At 42.5% G+C, this 20,138-nt stretch overlaps 1 protein-coding gene across 1 annotated transcript in view; it reads right to left on the reverse strand.

Moving 5' to 3' along the window:
* Window positions 1-1,417: 1,417 nt before the first annotated feature.
* hs6st1a (heparan sulfate 6-O-sulfotransferase 1a) overlaps window positions 1,418-20,138 on the reverse strand; it is a 61,064-nt gene continuing 42,343 nt past the window's right edge. Inside the window, exons 2-4 of the mRNA XM_063497458.1 lie at window positions 9,655-9,877; window positions 7,749-7,997; window positions 1,418-5,588 (exon numbers count right to left, since the gene is read on the reverse strand). Of these exons, the coding sequence (XP_063353528.1) occupies window positions 5,268-5,588; window positions 7,749-7,997; window positions 9,655-9,877 (793 nt within the window). The 3' untranslated portion in view covers window positions 1,418-5,267. The remainder of the gene's footprint in view (window positions 5,589-7,748; window positions 7,998-9,654; window positions 9,878-20,138) is intronic.

Genomic DNA, 20,138 nt, shown 5'->3' on the forward strand with positions numbered 1-20,138 from the left:
TCACCGCCCTCCGCATTCACAATCTGACAAAACAGGGTACTGAAACTCTGCAAATTGTTTGTGTAGAGAGATTTATCCACATTGTATATTTGACGATGAGGGTCTAAGCCATGCCACTGCTGGAAATGACTCAAGCCCAGACACAAAGACCAAACTCCATCGTGACCAGCTGCCAGCGCCAACAGGGCAGTCCTCCAGAACTACAATAGCCTGGCTCAATGCACGTAAGGGAGCAACTCAGTATGAACTTATCTGCAGAATTCCACGCTGAAAATAAGCAGTAATAACGCCAGAGTTTCTTTGTTTGCACGGCGCACGTATGGGACCAGCACTGAGGAGCTGTAGCCAGTTTGACCTGCTAATAATGGACTGCAGCCAGAGTCCGTACAATCAACTCGGAGCTGGATTCCCACTGCAAAAGCGAGCGAGCGCTTTCTCTCCCAAACACTCACATGCACACGTTCAGCCGCACAAAAGCTGTCCACCCCTCTGCAACGGTCGAGCCATTATTGTTTGTTCAGTCCAGCTGCACTTGAAATGACAGCGACCCAGAGCTAGGGGGAGGATTAAAGACTGCGTTCAGTCTAATACACCATTTGCCAGCTGCCAGAGAGGCTTCGCAGCTCTTCCTTTTCTCTCCCGCTCTTCTGTTCGTATGTCAGGCAGAAAAAAAACAAACAAAAAAAAAAACAGCATCTCTTTCCTCTTGCCCTACATAAAGACTCTCTCTGATTCCTCATCTCCCCGACACTCTTGCTCTTGTCCGTGCCAGCTTTGATCTTCCTCCAGCCAATTGCCCCTGCTCGTCACTGTCCTGGCAAATTATTTTCTACGCCTGCCTCGATAGGTCAGAGTTGAAGCTCACTGGTGTGTTGATGAGGCAGGGTGAAGGCCTCTCTCCTCTGGAAGCTCAGCCAAGGACAAGGAATTATATTTATACAGGCTGTCCTCTTCCTTGCAAACACCCACCTGCCACAGCAGAGGAAGAAGCATATTTGTGTGCATATAAGTGCATCAGGCAGGCTCGGAGTGTCTGCAGATTGAATTAGGCTGTAGATCACTGGCGACAGGACTGAGGACCATCATTAGGTGGGGGAACGGGCATGTTTATGGGGTCACAGTCTTGCAGTTAGTGTAGGCGAGAGGTAAAAAAAGAAAAAAAGAAAGAAATCCTTAAGTTACAAATTGGCCTGTGAATGGGAGTGTGGAAACCTGCAGGTCTCGGCTCCCACTCAAGCTGTCAAAAAATCACTGAGTGTAAATGAACATGTGGCTCGTTTTCAAGTTCAGTACCTTGGATGTAATTTCCAGCTATGAAAAAAGAAAAAAAAGGGAGATATTTTTCATGCTTGATAATAAAGTGACAGAATGGGAAACATCAGAAATGACACGCAGTGACAACCACAACACAGCCCGGTCTGTAAAAATGAAATATTTTAATTGGTGGCTTGATGATTCATTTTTGCAATCATAAGAAACAATCCCAGAAATATGCATACAGAAGGAGCCAGAGACAGACTGCACACCAACTCAAAAACAAAAACAAACAACACACATCTCTATCACACTCTTTAAAAAAATAAAAAGGATGATGCTAGCGACACCCGGGTTGCTTCATTGTCACAAAGAAAAATGCTGTTAAGACATCAGATATACACAGAGATCAGACACAAAAATCTGAGCATAGCTTCAGAGCATCAATAACTGGAATCATTTCGGTGAAAGGTTTGAGATTTCCTCTCACACTCTGTTCAGGTACGGGGAGTGTTTTTGAGGACTACTACACTTGAAACTGGGACGCTGAAAATGAAAACGCTCTTGAGATACAGAATTGGTGTCTTATTTGTTCCGAAACCACTAATGCGGAACCAGATATTATTGGTTTCGAGCCAAAACACGGACTAATGTGAGTGTGACTCTGAAAAAGAAGTTGTGGGCAAAACGCCTGGAGCTTAGGGGGGAAAAAAATAAATAAAAATCTCCGGTTTGAAGAATACAATGACTGAGACGGAAAAATATGAAAAAGGGAGCTCTCTCGTTCTATAACCATTTTTCCCTCTCCCTAATGCATTACTTTAAAAGAAGCATATTGACTCTGGATGTGTCCCAGTACATTTTCATCACCCCCCCTCGCCCTTGTTCTTTTCTCCTTCATAAATCATCCCTGATTTAAACAGAGCTGATCAAATAAAGAGATCTGCAGGAGGACGGGAGGATCCGGCCTGTTAAATTTCAGCTAAATTGTTCCCTTTGTTTACAAAAAAAATAAAAATAAATAACGTTAACAACCAGATGAATCATGTTATGTATGTGGATACCAGGAAAGCAGGTTGTTTGCCTGCATCCTTTGACTGAGGACACAAACAGCGGACTACATTCAGTTTAGATTCTTCCCGTCCCACTTTTACATTCTCTTCATTTTCCCGTCTTATTGCTGACAGTGTTTGCTTGCAGGCAGGGTCGATGAGGGATTTTTTCCAACTCCAATCCACTTTTAAACCCAAATTCTTTCAAAATGCTTCCTTCCATGCATGTGAAACAAATACATTTATTGTTTCCAGCCTGTAACTCAAGCCTAAAGACAAATCCCACTGTAGCACAAAGTCTTGATTAAGTGATAATGAATAGATGTAGCTTTGCACCATATTTTTCAGTGAGCTGGGCGCTATTAATTTGATGACCTTAAAGTATCGATTATATGCCTGAGACGTGTTCAGCTAACCAGATAAGTTCCCAGCAGTTATAGAAAGGAAACAATCATTGGCAGAATACAGAAAATTGCAGATATCTCTCGGCTGCTATGGACTTAATGTCGATTAGCTACAGATGTCTGGAAACTGCTGCCATTAGAGCCCCATCTGTGACCACGTCAGAGTTCCTACGCAAACCTTGGGCTATGAAGTCAAAATCTAATTTTCTTTTTACCTGTGATCTGGATAGAAGTTGTGTCTCCAGTTCTCTTTGTGGTAACTCAAGCAGCTACTTACTGTAGAAAACAATAAAATGATGACCCTGGGCTAAAGACGCATTTAAATCCGATCTTTCCACAGGCTTCCTGCTCGACCTGTGCCGGTAGCTGGCACGCTGCGTGGAAATAGTTTTTCAGTCTTGCCCCATGCAAATATTTAACTTTCCGGTTAAAAAGCTGACCCCTGTGGGAACGTGGAAAAGCCTTTGAAGATACGGCCAGCTGCTGGATAGCACGTTTGGATTCCCTCCTGCAGTTTGCATACATAACGCTACATGACCAAATCACTGAATAACATACAGGGGAACTAAGGTCACAAAAGGAGAAAAATCCCACTAAGCTTAATTATGACTGATTGACAAAAATACACATTAGGATTTTAAGTGGTCGTACTGATAGTCTTTATACGTAGCCTCATCATGGGAAAGAGACAAAAAAACAAGGGTTAAGGACAGGTCGCGGGGGAGCAGGGGAGGGGAGTATTATTGGCTTGCATCACTGTGAGGGTCGCACTGCTCTGAGATGCTGCCCTCCACAAAAACAAAAAAGGCATTATAATTGGTCATGAAGCCACTCACTCACAAAACTCATCGCACATCCTCTGTCAGTCAGTCAGGCACACTATTTACAAAGGCATACACATACGCCAATCAAAGGCATACTGTACATACTATTTACACAAACACACACACTCTTGCAGAATTGCACTCATCCACACAGACTCACGAGTAGTCAGAGAAATTACTGTAGTGTAATGCAGACATAGTATCAGCAATAATTATGGTGACTATGATTCCCAGTACATAGAGGCACTGCTACCTCGCCCTGTCCATTCTTCAGGGTAAAAAGACAGCTCCCACTAATGAACCGCGGGTCACCGGCGCTGTGGGCGCCCTTTCAGCAGGTAGGGCGGAGGCTTCTTTGAGACTGCTACTTTTACAACGCAGTCAGAAGGTAAAAAAAAGAGAAATGGGAATAAATGGTGAAACTGAAAATGCCACCCACTGCATTAAGAGCTCACATTGCCATGGTGACCAGAAGTTCCATGGCTCCCATCTCAAGCATTTGTCTGAGTTAAGGCTTCCAAAGCGCTTGCCGCTCACACAGTTCCTGGCAACAACCTGCAGCACACTCGCTCCTCTCCCCTCCCTTTGATTTCCTCGCACCTATGTGAGATTCTGCGCTGTAATTGGCTGTCATTCTCTGCAGGATGGAGACCAAAAAAAAAGAGAAATAATGAACTTATCAAGCGACAAGGGCTGTGGAAACCTTGACTAGAAAAACAAAAAACAAAAATTCCCACCCCTAAGAAGCAAGGCTTCAGTAATGGCTATGGTCCATAGTACATCAATCCAATCCATTTGCTTTGACTTATAAAACAAATAAAAATAAAGACATAAAGGAATCACTTTTCTTTAGGCAGCAATGTTGGTCTCAGTGTTATTACAATTGTGCTTTTTTAAAAAAAAAAAAAAAGCATCAACACAGAAGGAAAAATACAAATAAATTCATCCTAAAATGAGAATGTCACTATTTCATGGCCAAAGCATGTTCATGGGTGAGATGACAGATTTTTTTTATTTTTTTTTTTTATTTGTAAAGCGGAAAGCTTTTATTACACAACTGAGTCCAACTTTTCTTTCCATCTTTCTGGGGCAGTCTCTGATGCACCGTTTTCTTTGTTCGGCCCAGCAATCAGCGCATTTTCATAGCTCTCCCAGTTCCTTTGAAATCGGAGAATCCAGGAAGTAGACTGGTCCTTTCTTTCCTCCTTTCTCCCCCTTTCTTTTTTTTTTTTTTGTTGTAAGGATTAGCGGGAATTCACAGACTTAAATTCATTTTCTCATGCTCCATATCAGGCCATAGAGACGGAGAGGAATACAGAAGGAGGAGCGGAGGCGGGAGAGCTGGTTGGGTTACTCAGCTGTCAGCGACTTTTAAAAATATCTCTCCTCTGCTCAGTCAGTAATGATGATGGGAGAGACAAAGAAATGCACAGGGGAGGAAAGGTCAAGCAGGCGCTAATAACAACTGGGCAAACCTCAATAATGTGAGCTGATGCAATCGACCAAGCTCAGGTTTCCATAGCAACCCACTCGGATTCTGATTCCCGCAGCCCAACTCTGGTAAAGTCTGTTTTCTTTTTTTTGTATTTTTTTTTCAGTCAGTTGGGTCTTTGAAGCAGGCGCCACTTTCTGTGAGTGTAAGTGTGTGTGTGTGTGTGTGAGTGTAAGTGTGTGTGTATGTGTTTGCATTTCACATTACATATGCATGTCTGTTGTTTGTTCTCATTCTTCTGCTACCAGCGGTTGATGATCTGGTTCATGTAGTCCTCAGTGGGGAGCCTGCTTCCCGCCTCCTCCGTTCTGCCTCCCTCCTCGCCCTCATCCCGCTCCTCCCTCTCCCCGTCTCCGTCCTCCAGTGTCGACACCAAGCTCTGCTGGCTGCGGGAGGGCCACAGGCTGATGCCCAGGCCCTGGTGGCTCTGTTGCATGTGGTTCTTGATGCGCTGCTGCCGCCTCTCCTGCTGTCTGGTATACTGGTAGCGCTGCTGGAACAGGTCCTTGGCGTAGTCGTACAGCTCCATGTCCAGCTCGTTGAGCTCCTCTATACGCTGGACCTATTAAGGAGAGTGCAGGAGAAATTTAGCTGGGTGGATGAGATGGAGAAGGGGGGGGGAGTGAACAGGGAAGGCTATTATTAGCTTTTCTAAAAGTTTCAAGAGCTCCAGGATCCTTCTTAGATTGCACTGATTTCTAATCGGTATTGTTTCCGTAAGATTTTAAGTTGACCTCTCACTCTAGTTTGAGGAACCAGAAAGGGTCAGTCATGGCGGACCTTTTTATAGCACGGTGACCTGACTGCGTCATGCTCTACCTCGTGCTCTGCGTCAAGGACGGCCCGGCCGCTTGCTGACAGTGCAAAAAACACAAAGTGTTCCCTTATCTGGAGTGTTGATGTAGGCGGGAGTAAAAAGAAAAACTCTGTGTGGAGAGATGAGGGTCAGAACACAGTGATCATACTTGACATGCGTGGCTCATTTCCCTTTTTTTGGTCAACTAAACTTACAGGGAAAGTGAGATGGATCACAAGTAAGGCCGATATGCTTATAAATGCATGGAGCTGAATGTATTATCACTTTAGCCATGGTATTGGATTGGTACTGGGATTGATGTCGAAGCCTTACTTTCTTCATCAACTTGTGTCCACTCCTAACCCAAACACTGACTCTGGGGACACAGGGATATTTCTGTGATTAATGACCCATCAATACTGCTCAATATTACAAACTCAGGCCCAGAAAGTTCCCAAAACACTCGGGGCACGACCCCAGAAACTAAATATAGTCTCAGTTTCCTCCATGCGATGCTGGGAAAGTTTCAAAGTTGGAATTGCGAAAATATCCCATGGTGACATTTGATCACATGCTTTATAGCGCGTCTGCAGAGAGAGGGAACTGAAAGAGAATGCATCGCCAGCGTGGAGACAACAGAAACATGTTGTTTGGTTGTGCCATGCAGCTGGCTTTGTAATCTGCTGTGTGCAGATTGAACATGGAGGTGGGGGGTGTGTGTGTTTAATTAAGAGAATCCCTTTGAAATCTGTGATGGAGTGCTGGATATCATTTGCGAGCCATGTGTGGGATAACAGGGGGAAGCGACGTGATGCGTCGATGTTAGAAAATCTGAGGCGTTTGATCAGCGGCGTGGGGGGGACACCAGCAAAAAGAAAGCCAGGGAGAAGGCGCACGGCTATCTGAGAACAGGCGTCGAATTATTTAGAAACCAGTTTCAAACAAAAATGACTCACTGAGATCTTGAAGGGATGAGGGTAAGAGTGGGCTTTCAGCAGCTTTAGAGGAGAGTCTAAAGTAAACAGTCTTCTCCAAACCTGCTGATATAATTATTTGAATTCCTTTAAAAAAAACTTATTTAAATAATTCAGTTTAGCAGAGCGGCTTCGCAAAGATTTAAACCAATTTTATAACCTACTTTTAAACAAAATGCGACACAAAACGCCACACCTGTCAGACTCCAAACTGTCACATAATGATATTTCCTCCTTTTCGTGATAATAACCAGTGGGTCCACCTTTCCACAGCATCTGTCAGAAGCATATTTTATATTCTCTGCTCCAACTGGTTTTGATGTATAAATCACCAGTCTGCTGTATACTGGAGGATTTCTCTCTTTTTTTTTTTTTTTTATTAAGATGAGAACTGAGCTTAAAAACTCCCACACAAGTGTGAAGAACATGTTTAAAGCTGCTGTTTTCTCAACAGCGACAGTCATCCCAACTCATTTCACAGCAATATCAGACTGCAGACTTTTCTCTCCATCTCTCTTTTTGCCATTTCCCCCCCTTTTCTTCATTTTTTGTTTCAGCTTATTGTACTTCTTCCTTTTTCTTCCAGTTTCTATTAAAAAAAAGTATCTGCCAAGTAATACAAATTTGAATGCAATGAGAAATAAAGCTTAAATTGTGATTACAGTATAAGCTAGTATAAGCTGCTTTAAAATAATTGCCAGAAAATTCTTATTTTTGAACTTTCTGACAAATAAGAAAGAAAGAAATGTATAAAATATGTGTATACATTTTTAATTTTTATTTAACTTTTGTTTCAGTTTCTTTAATTTTTGTTACATCTACTACTTTTGGTACTTTTGTGCAATTTATTTAGGTTTTTTTGGAGAAAAGAGATGATATAGAGGTCTCAAAAACTCATATATCAAACATGATACATCTGGCATTATAGAGTTAAATACAATGTTGCACTTACCGTAGTGTTGTCCAGGTCCACCCCTGCAGCCCGCGTGCTGTTGTACTGCATGAAAGGCCTGATGAAGCGCAACCTGAAGGTTCGTTCAAAGAGGAACTGGGTTTTCCTCTGGTACTCCGTCAAGCCAAAGAAGGCCATGTCTCGTAAGTTCTTCTTGGCAGACTCCAGGAGAAGCTGGGCCCTCTTCTTCTCTGGAACTGTGGACATGTTGTAGCAGCCTACGAGACTCAGGTCCGCCAACATACGAACCTAAAGACGGGAGAAAAGGACGTGAAGGCGGCTGTGCGAGCCCATGGAGTGTCTGTCACTCACTGCATGTGCAACAGAATTTATGTAGGTGGTACTAATATTATGGATTGGATTTTCACTATTCATCGTCCAGCCTTGATCCTGAAATCTTTGATTTTGCCGGCACATCATATACTATCTTTAAAATGTCGGTATCAGTAACAAATTTCCCTCTGAAATTCCAGTAGCAGGAGCAGATTAGAGCCAAGAAAATTTTGCTCCAAAGTGAGAGATCACTTCATTACCGAGGGTATTCGGGGGGCTGTTAAAGTACAGTAAACAAACAGACTGGACATAAATTTGGATTCACTGCATGCACCATAGCCCGCTGGTCTATCAAGATGCCTCAAGTCTGCATGTGTGTGTGTTTGTGTGCGTGTGTCACATTTATAAGTCATAGGACCCTGAGTAATAACACCCCGAGGCTCAGATGAGATAAGCTGGCCAACACGTTGAGGTGGGAGACTGAGATAGCATGAGAAAAGGAGGTGTGAATTTGAGGTGTTTATGACCAGAAGGCAAACTCCTGACCGTGTACTAGTAAATGTGTGTGTGTGTGTGTGTGAGTGTGTGAGAGAGAGAGAGGGAGAAAGATCTAGTGTATTTTCACTCATGCGGATTTCATCTTACAAGTGTACCATGCACTTTTTATATGTAAGAAATGAAATAAAAACAAGTTCTCCTACTACTTTAATTCAAGCCAAGGTGCATCTTTGCTGGTGTTTTCAACATCTGTACAGTAATTCTCATGGTGAGAAAGCAACCTGATAGGAGAGAAGTCAGGCCTGGTGATGTGATGCAAGTTTGATGGACCATTTTTGACCATTTGTGCGAAAACTGTTAAAAAAATCTGTATCTGTAATAATATGAATGTCCAATTTCTTTTCAAATATCAGTATTGGCCTTAAAAATCCTATATCGGTCAAGACCTACTTACAGTGCACAGGTTTAACTTATTTTATTGCTTATTTAAAAAAAAGTGACAGCACACAGTTAAAAGTATTTGCACAGCGTCTAATTTGCATCTGTTATCCCTGGACAGGTGGATAAAAACAACCACACTTCAACTGAAACGGCACACAAGACAGTGCACAAGACTCTGCACAAAAGTCCATCAGTATTAAATTATGAACCAAATCAATGGATACAAAGGAATAACTCACGGTGACACTTTTGTGCTGACTTTAGACAATGTTTGAGGCTGGTTTTATACATTACAAAGCTTCTTGATTCCATTATATTTATGGGTATGGATTTTTGCTTTCTCGCTACTCTTAATAAGAAAGCAAACTGAGCAAAGGAAGTCTTTTTTAAACTGTGGTACCCGATCACCAGTCGCTACCACTGCCAGGACAGGCCACACATCTTCTTAGAGGAGACAAAGCAAGACTACGAACAGTTTTAAACATCAGGAATAAATGATAGTAAAATAACAATCTAGCTCTATGAGAATTTGCCAGAACACCTTCTTGTGTGTTATGAGGTAAAATAAAAGGGGGAAAAACATGGTGTACAGAAACTTTTCCAGTGATTTGAGACATTTGGTGTCTGATGTTCTTAAAGTTATTGAGATTAAAATAAACATTGATGCTTATGACCTTTTTTCCCCTCTCTGTACCTGTCTGTTATTGGCCAGGTTGTAGGGACAGTCCATGAACTGTTGCAGGGTGCACCCCGACCAGTCGGACCCCTCGTAGCAGGAGGGCAGCTCCTCAGGCGTTGGGGTTCGTCCATCGCACATGTGCAGGGAGGTTTTCCACGTGGCGCCCCGCTGCACGTGCCTCCACTCGCTGAGATAGCGAGACACGGGGTCCCTCAGCAGAGTGATGTAGTAGAACTTTCTATTTGGGGACAAGGATGGAGCAAAAGGGAGGAGAGAAAAAAAAGCAGAGGTTACCTCAGTTGTACAGAACATTTCAAATGGTATGCACAGTGAAAGTCAAAAGGTAAAAACCCTTAATGTTAGACATTTAAGAGAATCAGCCTCGTGTGATGTTGTTTAAGGGTGCAAAGTGAATTTTATTCGCCTCTTTACACGCATCAAGTATGCCAACAAGAACGCTAAATCAACACGCAGTTCTTTAGCCGACCATATGGTGGCACTGTGTGCAATGGTTTCCCGAAGCAGTTCATTGTGCATGCTCCTAACTCAGGGCTTCACACTGAGCTTGTCATATTTAGTACCACATTATTTGCATTTACTAGAAGCAGCTCCGTGTTGCACAAAAGAAATCTGGGTGGAAGACTGGAAGCCAAACTGCAAATGAGCACGGGAGGAGGAGGAAGTGAGCGAGAGAGTTGATTTGTAAGGCAGAGGGATCGGGTCAGTGTTGGGGCCATGCTGTGCAGGAAAGGAAACTGCTGGCACAAGCACATCTCATGTGTGCAGCACACATCTCCACGCTGCAAACATCCTTCTGTCTCAGGCTCCGACGCACACGCGCGGCAAACATCCTTTCCCCTTCCTTCGCGCTTGCACCAAGTCTCTCTGAGAGATGACTCATCCCGCATCTTGGATTTGGATGGAACCATTTCTGTGGTGTTTGTCTCTGCGTGTTTGTGTGTGATGTAATGGTGCATAGCACAGTTCAACATCTCTCTAGAGGGGACACTCCCACCAGAGTGGAGACCTTTCTAGGCCTTCACACTCCAGCTAATTACTGCAGTCTAATCAATCAACACATCCTCATTAACCAAAACGCACACATATAACCCACGTGCATATGCTTATGTGTGACTATGTGCCTGCAGCGTGGCTCAGAGTGGCGGTATGGATTTGTCTGGGCAGCAGACGCACGTCAACTGTCAAAAACACACACACGCAGAGGCACACACGCTGCCCTTTTCCCCTGGGCCTGCATCACATCAGAGGAATGTTTGCAGAGGGAATTTTGTGTGCTGACAGAACTCCACGAAATCGCCTGGTTCACACACAAGCCGCCTCTCATATACACACAGAGTCTCTGCTTTCATCGCTAAATCTTGGGCTTCACACTACAAAGCTCGCCTGGCGAGAGAAGCGGGACTGCTGGGTGGACACAAAGCCCCAAGTGTCACACAAACAGTAGCAGTGTCTGGCTATTAAAAAGTGGCAACATCCCTGAAAATCCAGCAGCACTAGCAGCAGCAGCTGCAGCAGGAGGAGGGAGATCCTGGACAACAAAACAAATAAACCCAAAATCTAGCCACAGCTGAGAGATAGAGCATCATTATAAAGACACACACACACAAAAAAAAACTAAATCCAGCAGTTATGAGGCGATCCCGGACAGCTAAAGAAAAAAAAAATCATCTGGGAGACCCTGCACGACAAAACAGCCACACCCCGATTGTAGCTGCAGCACAGAGACATCTCTGCAAATGAAACAAATCAAGTAGCGGCAAGGGGGGGATCATGAACAATGAAACGACTAAACCCTCAATCCAGTGGCAGCTGGGAGATCCCAGGCAACGAACCAAACAGACCTTCAATCTCGGAGACAGCGGGGGGGTGGAAATCACAGCCACAGAAACAAGAATCTAAACTCTAAATCCCATCACCCTAAACCTAAAATCTCCCCCACCCCACCCCATCCCACGCATCTAATCAAAAACAGAGGAGAGGCACAGTCAAACTGGAGCCTGCAGGACACCTGAGTACATTATAGAGATTCCTGCGATGACATTATCAAGATTCCTAACACTCCCCAGAGTGAAGTGTGTGTGTGTGTGTGTGTGTGTGTGTGTGTTTCTCAGTAAGAATATGCCTATTAAATCAGTGATGACATTTTCCCCCTCTTGGCTTCCATTCCACTGAAAAAACACGGTACTGTTTGGCCCTCGATACAGGAGACGGGAAGGGAGAACGAGGGAAAGGGTGAAAAACGGAGCGGGAGGGAAAAAGAAAAAAGGGGAAGCTAGAGCGAGAGAGAGGGAGAGAGTTAGGAGGGGGCGGAAGAGAATTTCAATTAGTTTTCTAATACTGTGAAAGCAGTGAGGGCCCCAAGCCCAAGTGATTTATCAAAGTTATGGCTCCCGCTATAATGAAGGCTCAGGCATATTACCAGGCAAAATAAATAAATAACACGCACACAAACACACACAGGAGGCAACACGCATAGGAACCCACACACACACACACACACACGCAAAGCCAAATAAATGATCTTAAACGGCATGCCGGCCTGTCGTGTCTGCTGGGTCAGGCAGACTGCGAAACCAGTGCCGCGGAGACTTTCTCGCCTTAAAGCCTAATGATGTCTGGCCGTGTACTCGGATCCCAAGGTAATGATGGTTCAACCCACACACACACACCTAGCCTCCTGTATTTTTACTCACTCACCAGCAAGGCCACTCCCTTTTCCATGTTTTTTTCCCTTGGCTCTGAGGGAGCGGAACATTACAACAGGTATTCTGGTTTTTTCCCCCCACCACAGGTGACATGGCTCGTAGCTGAAGCTTATGCGCACTTGTCAAATCAGCTTCAAAGGTAATATGAACTGCTCAATCTCTCACCGGCGAGATTAAAGATCGTCATACTCTGGCTGAGCACGGCCGTGGATTCGCAGTCATGACACTGCAGCTTGAAAGGTCCCCTCCTGCAGACTACATTTAAATGCATTACACTGTTTTCCTTCCATAAGATTCGCCGGTTTGCCTTTGTGTTATCTGCAAAAGCAGTCAAAATTACATTTATGAAACACGTCGACTAATCGGCAAACACTTATTGATTTATCCCGTCAGACTGGTGGTGTGTGGAGCACTGATAAAAAAAGACAAAAAAAGACGAGTGCCTGATGGGGAGAGGTGTGAGGAAGCCACTGTGGGGCTTTGTCTAGTACCTCTTTTACTTCATCCCTTTTTACTTTGTCCTGATCAGTAAAACTGAATTCAAAATTGAGGCTATAAGCTCATTATGAAGCTCACTAGCTGACTGGCTGACAAAAACAAAGATAGGACGAAGAACAAAGCAACCCCATCACGCAATGATTCCGGTAGTTTTCCATTTCGAGAAATTTCCCCCTCCTTTCCTCCTTGTCTCTTGTGCACATCTGTATTTTTCCATGCGCTGTAGATAAATGAGACTAAGAAGTTTATTCACATTTCCAACTTTGCCAAAACTACGACGACGTCAGGAAACACTGAATGCTTGTGATTCCTCGCAAGTTTTGGTGGACAACTTGGAGGAAAACCAAATAAACACAAAACGTGCTAGACTCATCCCTCTATAACAACGCAGTCCAGACTCTCTACAGTGCAAGTAAGTGTGACAACAAGTGAGGTTGCTGAGTGTTATCAAGAGGAAACACACAGAACTCGGGCCGGCTACGGTCCCTCAGAGCCCGGAAAAAAAACATAACCCTGTTTCCTGAGGACCTCAAATCATCACTTCTACAACTTCCACCTCCTTTTTTTTTTTAAAAGCCTCTATTTCCTTCTGTTTAAATCTTCCCTTCCCTCTGGGTCGTCTACTTTAGCCCATCCAATCTAGAAAATTATTTTTTTCCTTTTGGAGTAACACCCTGAAAGTGCGACACCCAAATCCTTCTCTACCACTTTACTGTTAGTTAGTAAAATATTAGAAAACAAGACTGGCATTAATTAGGGTAAGGAGGTCTGCAGGTTGTCCTCCAATTAAAATCTCTTTTTTAAGAAATACCAGAGGTTCGCTTCAGTACACAAGAGATGCAAACAGTTTTTTTAATTCCTTAAGAACATGAAAGGGTTAAGACAACTTGTTTAAATATAAATCTGAGGGTGTTTACATGCGTAAATCATACTCATCCGGCCCTATAAACACAGTGACGCCAACAGCACCCGATGATGACGCAGCCATGATTTATTAATAGTCTGGACGGTCGGTGAAACCAGATCCACTCAAGAATGAACTTTTTCCACCTCTAAAAATGGAATTGGAAGCAAAACCACCGCAAGGAGAGTCCAAACTGACCATTACGCTTTACTGCCAACGCCACAGGCTGGTGAATTTCTCTTCAAAAATCAGACGAAAAGGTCGGAAATAGCAGGCGAAAAACTTGCATGATGTGCAGAATATCCTCAGATTGCTGGTCAATTATGCAAAGATTTGAAATTCCAGCAGCACATCTTGTTTCTTAAAGATGATGAAGAAAGAGGGAAACGCTGAGGATAACTTGTGTAAAAATGAACCTCATTTTAGATAAAACAAGCAAATTAAAATATACTTTATTTCACTTAATGTGTTCAAAGTAGGAAGGATTGATTGAAATTGGGATACTGTGATCAGACATTGGCCAGAGGTGTTCAAATCCCATCATTTCTTTCTGTCAAAATCCATCATGTGGTCCAGTTAGAAGTTTACGGTCTTCTGCATGGTGGCAATAACGAGGACTAAAACGAAATGCATAAGGAACGCAGATGTATTTATATTATAAACCATATAATATAAATACATAAGTATTGGTTTGCACATTTGGCTAACAAGCGAAAGCTCTCGAGTTTGATCCTGGGAGGAGACACAAATCCCTTTGGGCTTGCGTAAGAAAATGCATCCGACATAAAAACCTGTCAAATAGGAGCCTGGTTAAGAGATATATATATATATATATATATATATATATATATATATATATATATATATATATATCTATATACATAAAATCACAGTTACAGCCATAATTTTTAACATCACAGCTACGTTTGATACATAAACGGTTTTTAATTAGCACCACCACAAAAGATGCCAGAAATCAGACTTGAACATCCTCTCCTTTTAGCACTTGGTAAAATATATGCAAGTGTCTAAGCACAGTTTCAGCTTTGCTCTTTTTTCTTGTCACATTTAGATTTCTTCGCCCGAATACCACAAACGAACATCAAGATTTGACGAGGTCCACGCCAAAAACGAAAAATAAGAATCAGATTTTGAATACGTGCGTGTGGTTTAACTCTCAATAACAGGCACTTTGAATGCTGGCAAAGGAGCTGGTGTGTGGAATAATATGGCTGTAAATTCAGATGACATCAGCCATGTTGGAGTGAAAGCAGGGATCAACATGTCGGGACTTGACTCTCAGCAGACTACCACTGAGGACTTCCTTCACGTCATCATTTGGATGAACACGCACACTCGACACAGGCCTAAAATAATCGATCGTCAAGTTGGACACATGTTGACCTCATTTCATAAATCAAGTAGTCAGTCTTTTTGGGAGTTGGCAGGCTTCAAGCTCCAGAACCCCCCCCCCCCCACAAAGCTGACTTATAGTGCCCGTTTGTCCCTCTAAAAGGTGATCTCTTGAGGCTAAACCTCACCTCTTGGCCTCCCCCCTACTCCTGTTTTCCTGTTCTCCGCTCTCCATCCGTCATCTCATCCCGTGTGTCCTGAGTGTCTCTAGCCAATAATGACGCACCGAGACAGACAGAAATAGACCCTCCGGTTCAGACAAGCTCTCCGGGCGTCTTCTTCTTCTTCTGGCTGCCCTGGCTCACTCTTCCTCCCTGTACCGCTTTCTTTGTTAGTTGATCAATAACAGCCTCGGGACTCAGACAGCCTGCCTTGGTAATTTGGACTTTAAACACAGAAGACGTATGAGAGACTGAGTGGAAAGAAAACAGAGTGGGAGAGAAGGGGGAGGCACAGGAGACAGCGGGGACAGCGCTGGGGTGAGGGGACGCAGAGGGAGCACGGTGGGATGAAGCAGACATCCAAGAGCGTTTGTGGTTAAATATTAAGGACATTAACAGAAATTCTTTGTTCTCTCAACAGCAAGAGAGGAAATTTATGGTTTCTAAATATTTTCCATTTAGGGTATCCACATTTTCTATATATCAAAACATCCTGACTTAGATTTTTGGATGCAACTGGATATGTGCTGATGTGTCAAGGAAAATGTGACTGGGATAAGTTGGCTAAGGCCAACCTTCAGAGCAACAGAATTCATAATTATATCACATTATGACCTGTAACTGCAATCATTATTTGGCAAAACGATGAAAAATCAGTTGTCCCTAATCATATGTAACATCCACTAAGGGACTGCTTTGTGCAACTAAATGTCCAAAACCCAAAGAGACTTCTATTACCATAAGATTAGACCAAAAAAAAAACAGCAAATCAAACCATTTATTAGAGAACCTGATGTCATTTTGCTTAATGAGACAATATTACTGAGCGGTCTATTTGTGATTGAGAGTAGAAGTAAAAAAGGGCCCTACTTGAACTGATGTTGAAATGAGAGTTGGTGGTTTTTATCTAGTAAATTAAAGACATTTACAAGCAGGTTTTGTAGTAGTTACACAAAACCAGCAAACTAGATTTGTACTTTTTTTCTCCCTCAGAAAAATCACATTATTACATTCAGCTTCACAAACAGACACAGGATTACTGCCACTATTAAGATGCAAAATGAAATCGTTGATTAACTGATCAGAACAGGTAAGAGGAAATTAATTAGCACTATTAATGATCTAATTGCTCACTTATTCAGTCTGTATATTGAACACTGGTTGGCTCCAACTTATCAAGAGTGTGGATTTGCCTCTTCTTTTTATCTCTCCGAGTTCTGGACTTTCTTCTTTCAGACACTGAAAATGAGTGAAAAAGCAGTCAATCCAGTCTTAGTAGGTGACAATTTATTCATTTATTTATTTTTATCCTTTTTTATTTTTTAGTTAGTTTAGGCCAAACGCTTAGCTACGAATCATTCAAATATAAAAAAGGTATCTAACTGAAGGGATGAGCCATTGCTCCGTCTCCACACAACCAATATCACAGCAAAGAACCAATTTTAAGTTGTATCTTTAGGCAGTAGCAGCCTGTCACGAAAACACGATTTGTTTCAATTTCTTTAGTCAAATCTAAGCAAAGATAACACAATTTCAGAGGCATAAAATAGTATTTGTGCACCAACTAGGTGATTCCTAAAGAACTATTAGTAAAAAATGAATAGTTTGACATGATGTGTATATAGACTTTTCTTTTAAATTATGAGGAAATAGGTGAAGAACAAAAAATAAGTGACAGGTTTAAAGAAAAATATCTACAGCAGATGAACAGTGAAGTTATGCCCTTAAGAAATAGGAACAAATCCAGTAAAGACTTGGAAGAAAGACTTGGTCCTTCAGTTTACCCATCTACTGTTCACTGAAGCTTCAATGGAAATGGTCTCAGTGGCTGTCAAGAAGCCATTATTAAGAAAGGGAAACTGGTAGAATAGGTTGGGGTTTCCCAAAGTACGCAAATACTAGAACGAATTTTTGTGGCAAAAGGTGTTATAGAGTGAGGAGTCGTAAATGTGAAGTTTTTGGTTCAAAATTGTCATTGATGGAGGTATGAATAAGATTTTGAGCCACTATGCACTATATATTGTACTTCCTTGTAGGGCTGGGCCATATCATACCGTTCACGGTAATACCGGTATAATGTTGGGCAACGATAAGAAAATGAAATATCGCGATAGAATATGGGTAAAACGTGCATGCGCAGTGCCTTTGTTTTCATACGCACATGGCAGAAAAAGCATGGCGGCGACAGAGAATGAGAAGGGTGACAGCGGATCGTTGAATGAAACGGATGAACCGGAATTGGTTTGTAAAAATGCTGCAACTTCAGTGGTGTGGAACTGGTTTAGCTTTCGTCCCTCAGACACACAAGAAAGTACTATTTTTGGTAGAGCATGCTAGCGGGCCGTCGTTATTACCGTGTTTTTTGGAAAATACGGCACACTTAAAATCAATCCTTTGATTTTTCTGAAAATCGACAGTGCCCCTTATAAGCCCGTGTGCCTTATGTATGAATTCTGGTTGTGTTTACTGACCTCGAAACGATTTTATGTGGTACACGGCGCTCGAAAATCTGTCAAATGTTTTAGTACGACTTTGCTAAGCTACGAACCCGCACCGCTTGATGGATTGTTGGAGCATTACGGCTAATGTAGGCAGGAGCCTGGCGGAGTGATACGTACTGTGCTTCAACATAATATTACCGTACTGTGTGTATAACCTCTTTTTAAGTTTTGTGGATATTATACATGGTTATGCTGAGGATATGTCGGCCAGTTTCCACTGGAAATGCCTTTTGGTTAAACTGTCAGCAAGGAATTTGCATTTGCACTGTTAAATTTTTATATAACTTTAATGCACATAAAAAACAGCTGCTTGTTTAAGTGAAAATACATTGATGGTTTTTTTTGCATTAATAAAGTTGTGGAGTTGTAAAGTGTTTTGTCTAGTGTCAATTATATCGTCAGTTATATCGTTATCGCAAATTTTCAAATGTATATCGTGATAAATATTTTTGGTCATATCGCCCTGCTCTACTTCCTTGTACGTTTGCACATGTTTCAATAGCTCCCATTTCATTTATGTCACCCAGCAAAATATAAAGAACTGAGGGGTGACTCAAGAGTTTTTGGTAGGACTGCAAGATTAGCAAAATAACAATTATTGTAGTTGTATTAACCAACCTTTATTACTCATTATTTTGTCAAGAGAATGAAACCAGTGCCATTAGGTGCACATTTTGCCGGCATCGCCCCCAAAAAGGAGTCTTATTATGATGTACAGTAACAATTTTGAATCGTCGTTCCACTGGGGCAGTAAATTTGGATCCAACACCGAGAATGCTTCAGAGCCCCTGCAGTCATTAACAAAGCATTCAGGCGAGCTCTTCTCTACAAGCAAGGTATTCTTCACAAAAAAAAAAAAAAAAAAATGCAAGTTGGCAATGCAAGTGGGAGTTGCTGTGCGACCATAACTAAAAGAGCGTGTGAAACCTTGGCTTTTGCCATGAGTGCAAAATAACTCATGGCTCGCTGCATTTCAGCACAGAAATGCATCCTCTTCGTGATTACAAGACAAAGAGGAGCAGCAAACAGGGAGCAGAATGCCTCGGATGGAAGTGTAGCCCACGGCTTACGGAGCTGTTCGTTACAGTTCGGGAATGGACAAAAACAAAGAGAGGGCAGGAGGAAAAGAGAGACAGGGGAGGGAATCCCCTGAGTGCAAAGCTATGTTCGGCAGGAATGTACGGCCGCCTGTTCGCTCATGTAACTTGGCTGGCAACAGCCCACAGAACTGTCTGACAGACGGAGGGAGAGCGAGAGGGAGCCGGGAGAAAGTAAGATGGATATGGTGAGAGGTAGATGGGTGGAGGACAAGGAAAGTTGCACAAGTAATCGCAGATCATTTTTCATGTTTTTGCAATTTTATGTTATGCGCGCATGTTAGGATAGGAAGATGTGGCTATATGAGATGTATCTGCAGCAGATATACAATTCTTAAATGTCGGTGTTTTCCTCAACATTTAGAGTGGAAATGATGATTAATTGATTATTCAGCCATCCAGACAAGTTAACCTGCAGCTAGCACGACAGTTGATGAATGTCTCTGTTTTTGACAAGCTGGGACGGTTTGATATTTATCAAAGTAGTTAGCAACCACTTTCATGTTCATGATACGCACTCATAATCTGATAATAACCTCATATTCATTCCAGCATGTAACGCTCATCACTGTGTGACCAAAAACAGCAGTTAAATTTTGTGATGCAGAGTGGATTGGCCCATTTTAAGAAAAGACCCCTCCCCCTCCCCAAATCTGAGTTTATCTTCAGTTTTAAGGGAGATTATGACAAATAACTGCAGAATGTGTGCTAAGTTTGCCTCTGGGCTGCAGCTGTGTCCCAAAGTAATAAAGAAGTGATTATTAACTGAATTGGGTGCAAAAAGGACCACAACGAAAGTATAAAGATTGCAGAGTGTGGAATAAAGCACTCTAAGCAAGTTTAAGAAATAGTGCATGGAAATAAAGTGGAAATGTATGCTAAGCTGCAAAAAAAAAATCCAATAAAACAATCTGCTATAGTCTCCCAAAGCTGAGACAAATAATCGTTGTTGTAAGTGTGAGCGCAGTAGTAATAAAAATTCAGTAATCAGAGTCCTTTTTCATAATCACGCATCCAGTTAAGCAGAGGAAATGTGAGCCAGGAAATGAGAGGGATGAAGGTGGAGCGTCACGCTGTTTAAGGTAACAGACTAAACCTGATATCCTGTTGTGTGTGTGTGCGTGTGCGTGCGTGCAAAAGTCCCCTCCACCCAGCATCATGTTCATATGCCTCCTGATACCGAGGTCAAAGCAATCACT

Source organism: Pelmatolapia mariae, linkage group LG16_19, assembly GCF_036321145.2.
Source record: "Pelmatolapia mariae isolate MD_Pm_ZW linkage group LG16_19, Pm_UMD_F_2, whole genome shotgun sequence".
NCBI lineage: Eukaryota > Metazoa > Chordata > Actinopteri > Cichliformes > Cichlidae > Pelmatolapia > Pelmatolapia mariae.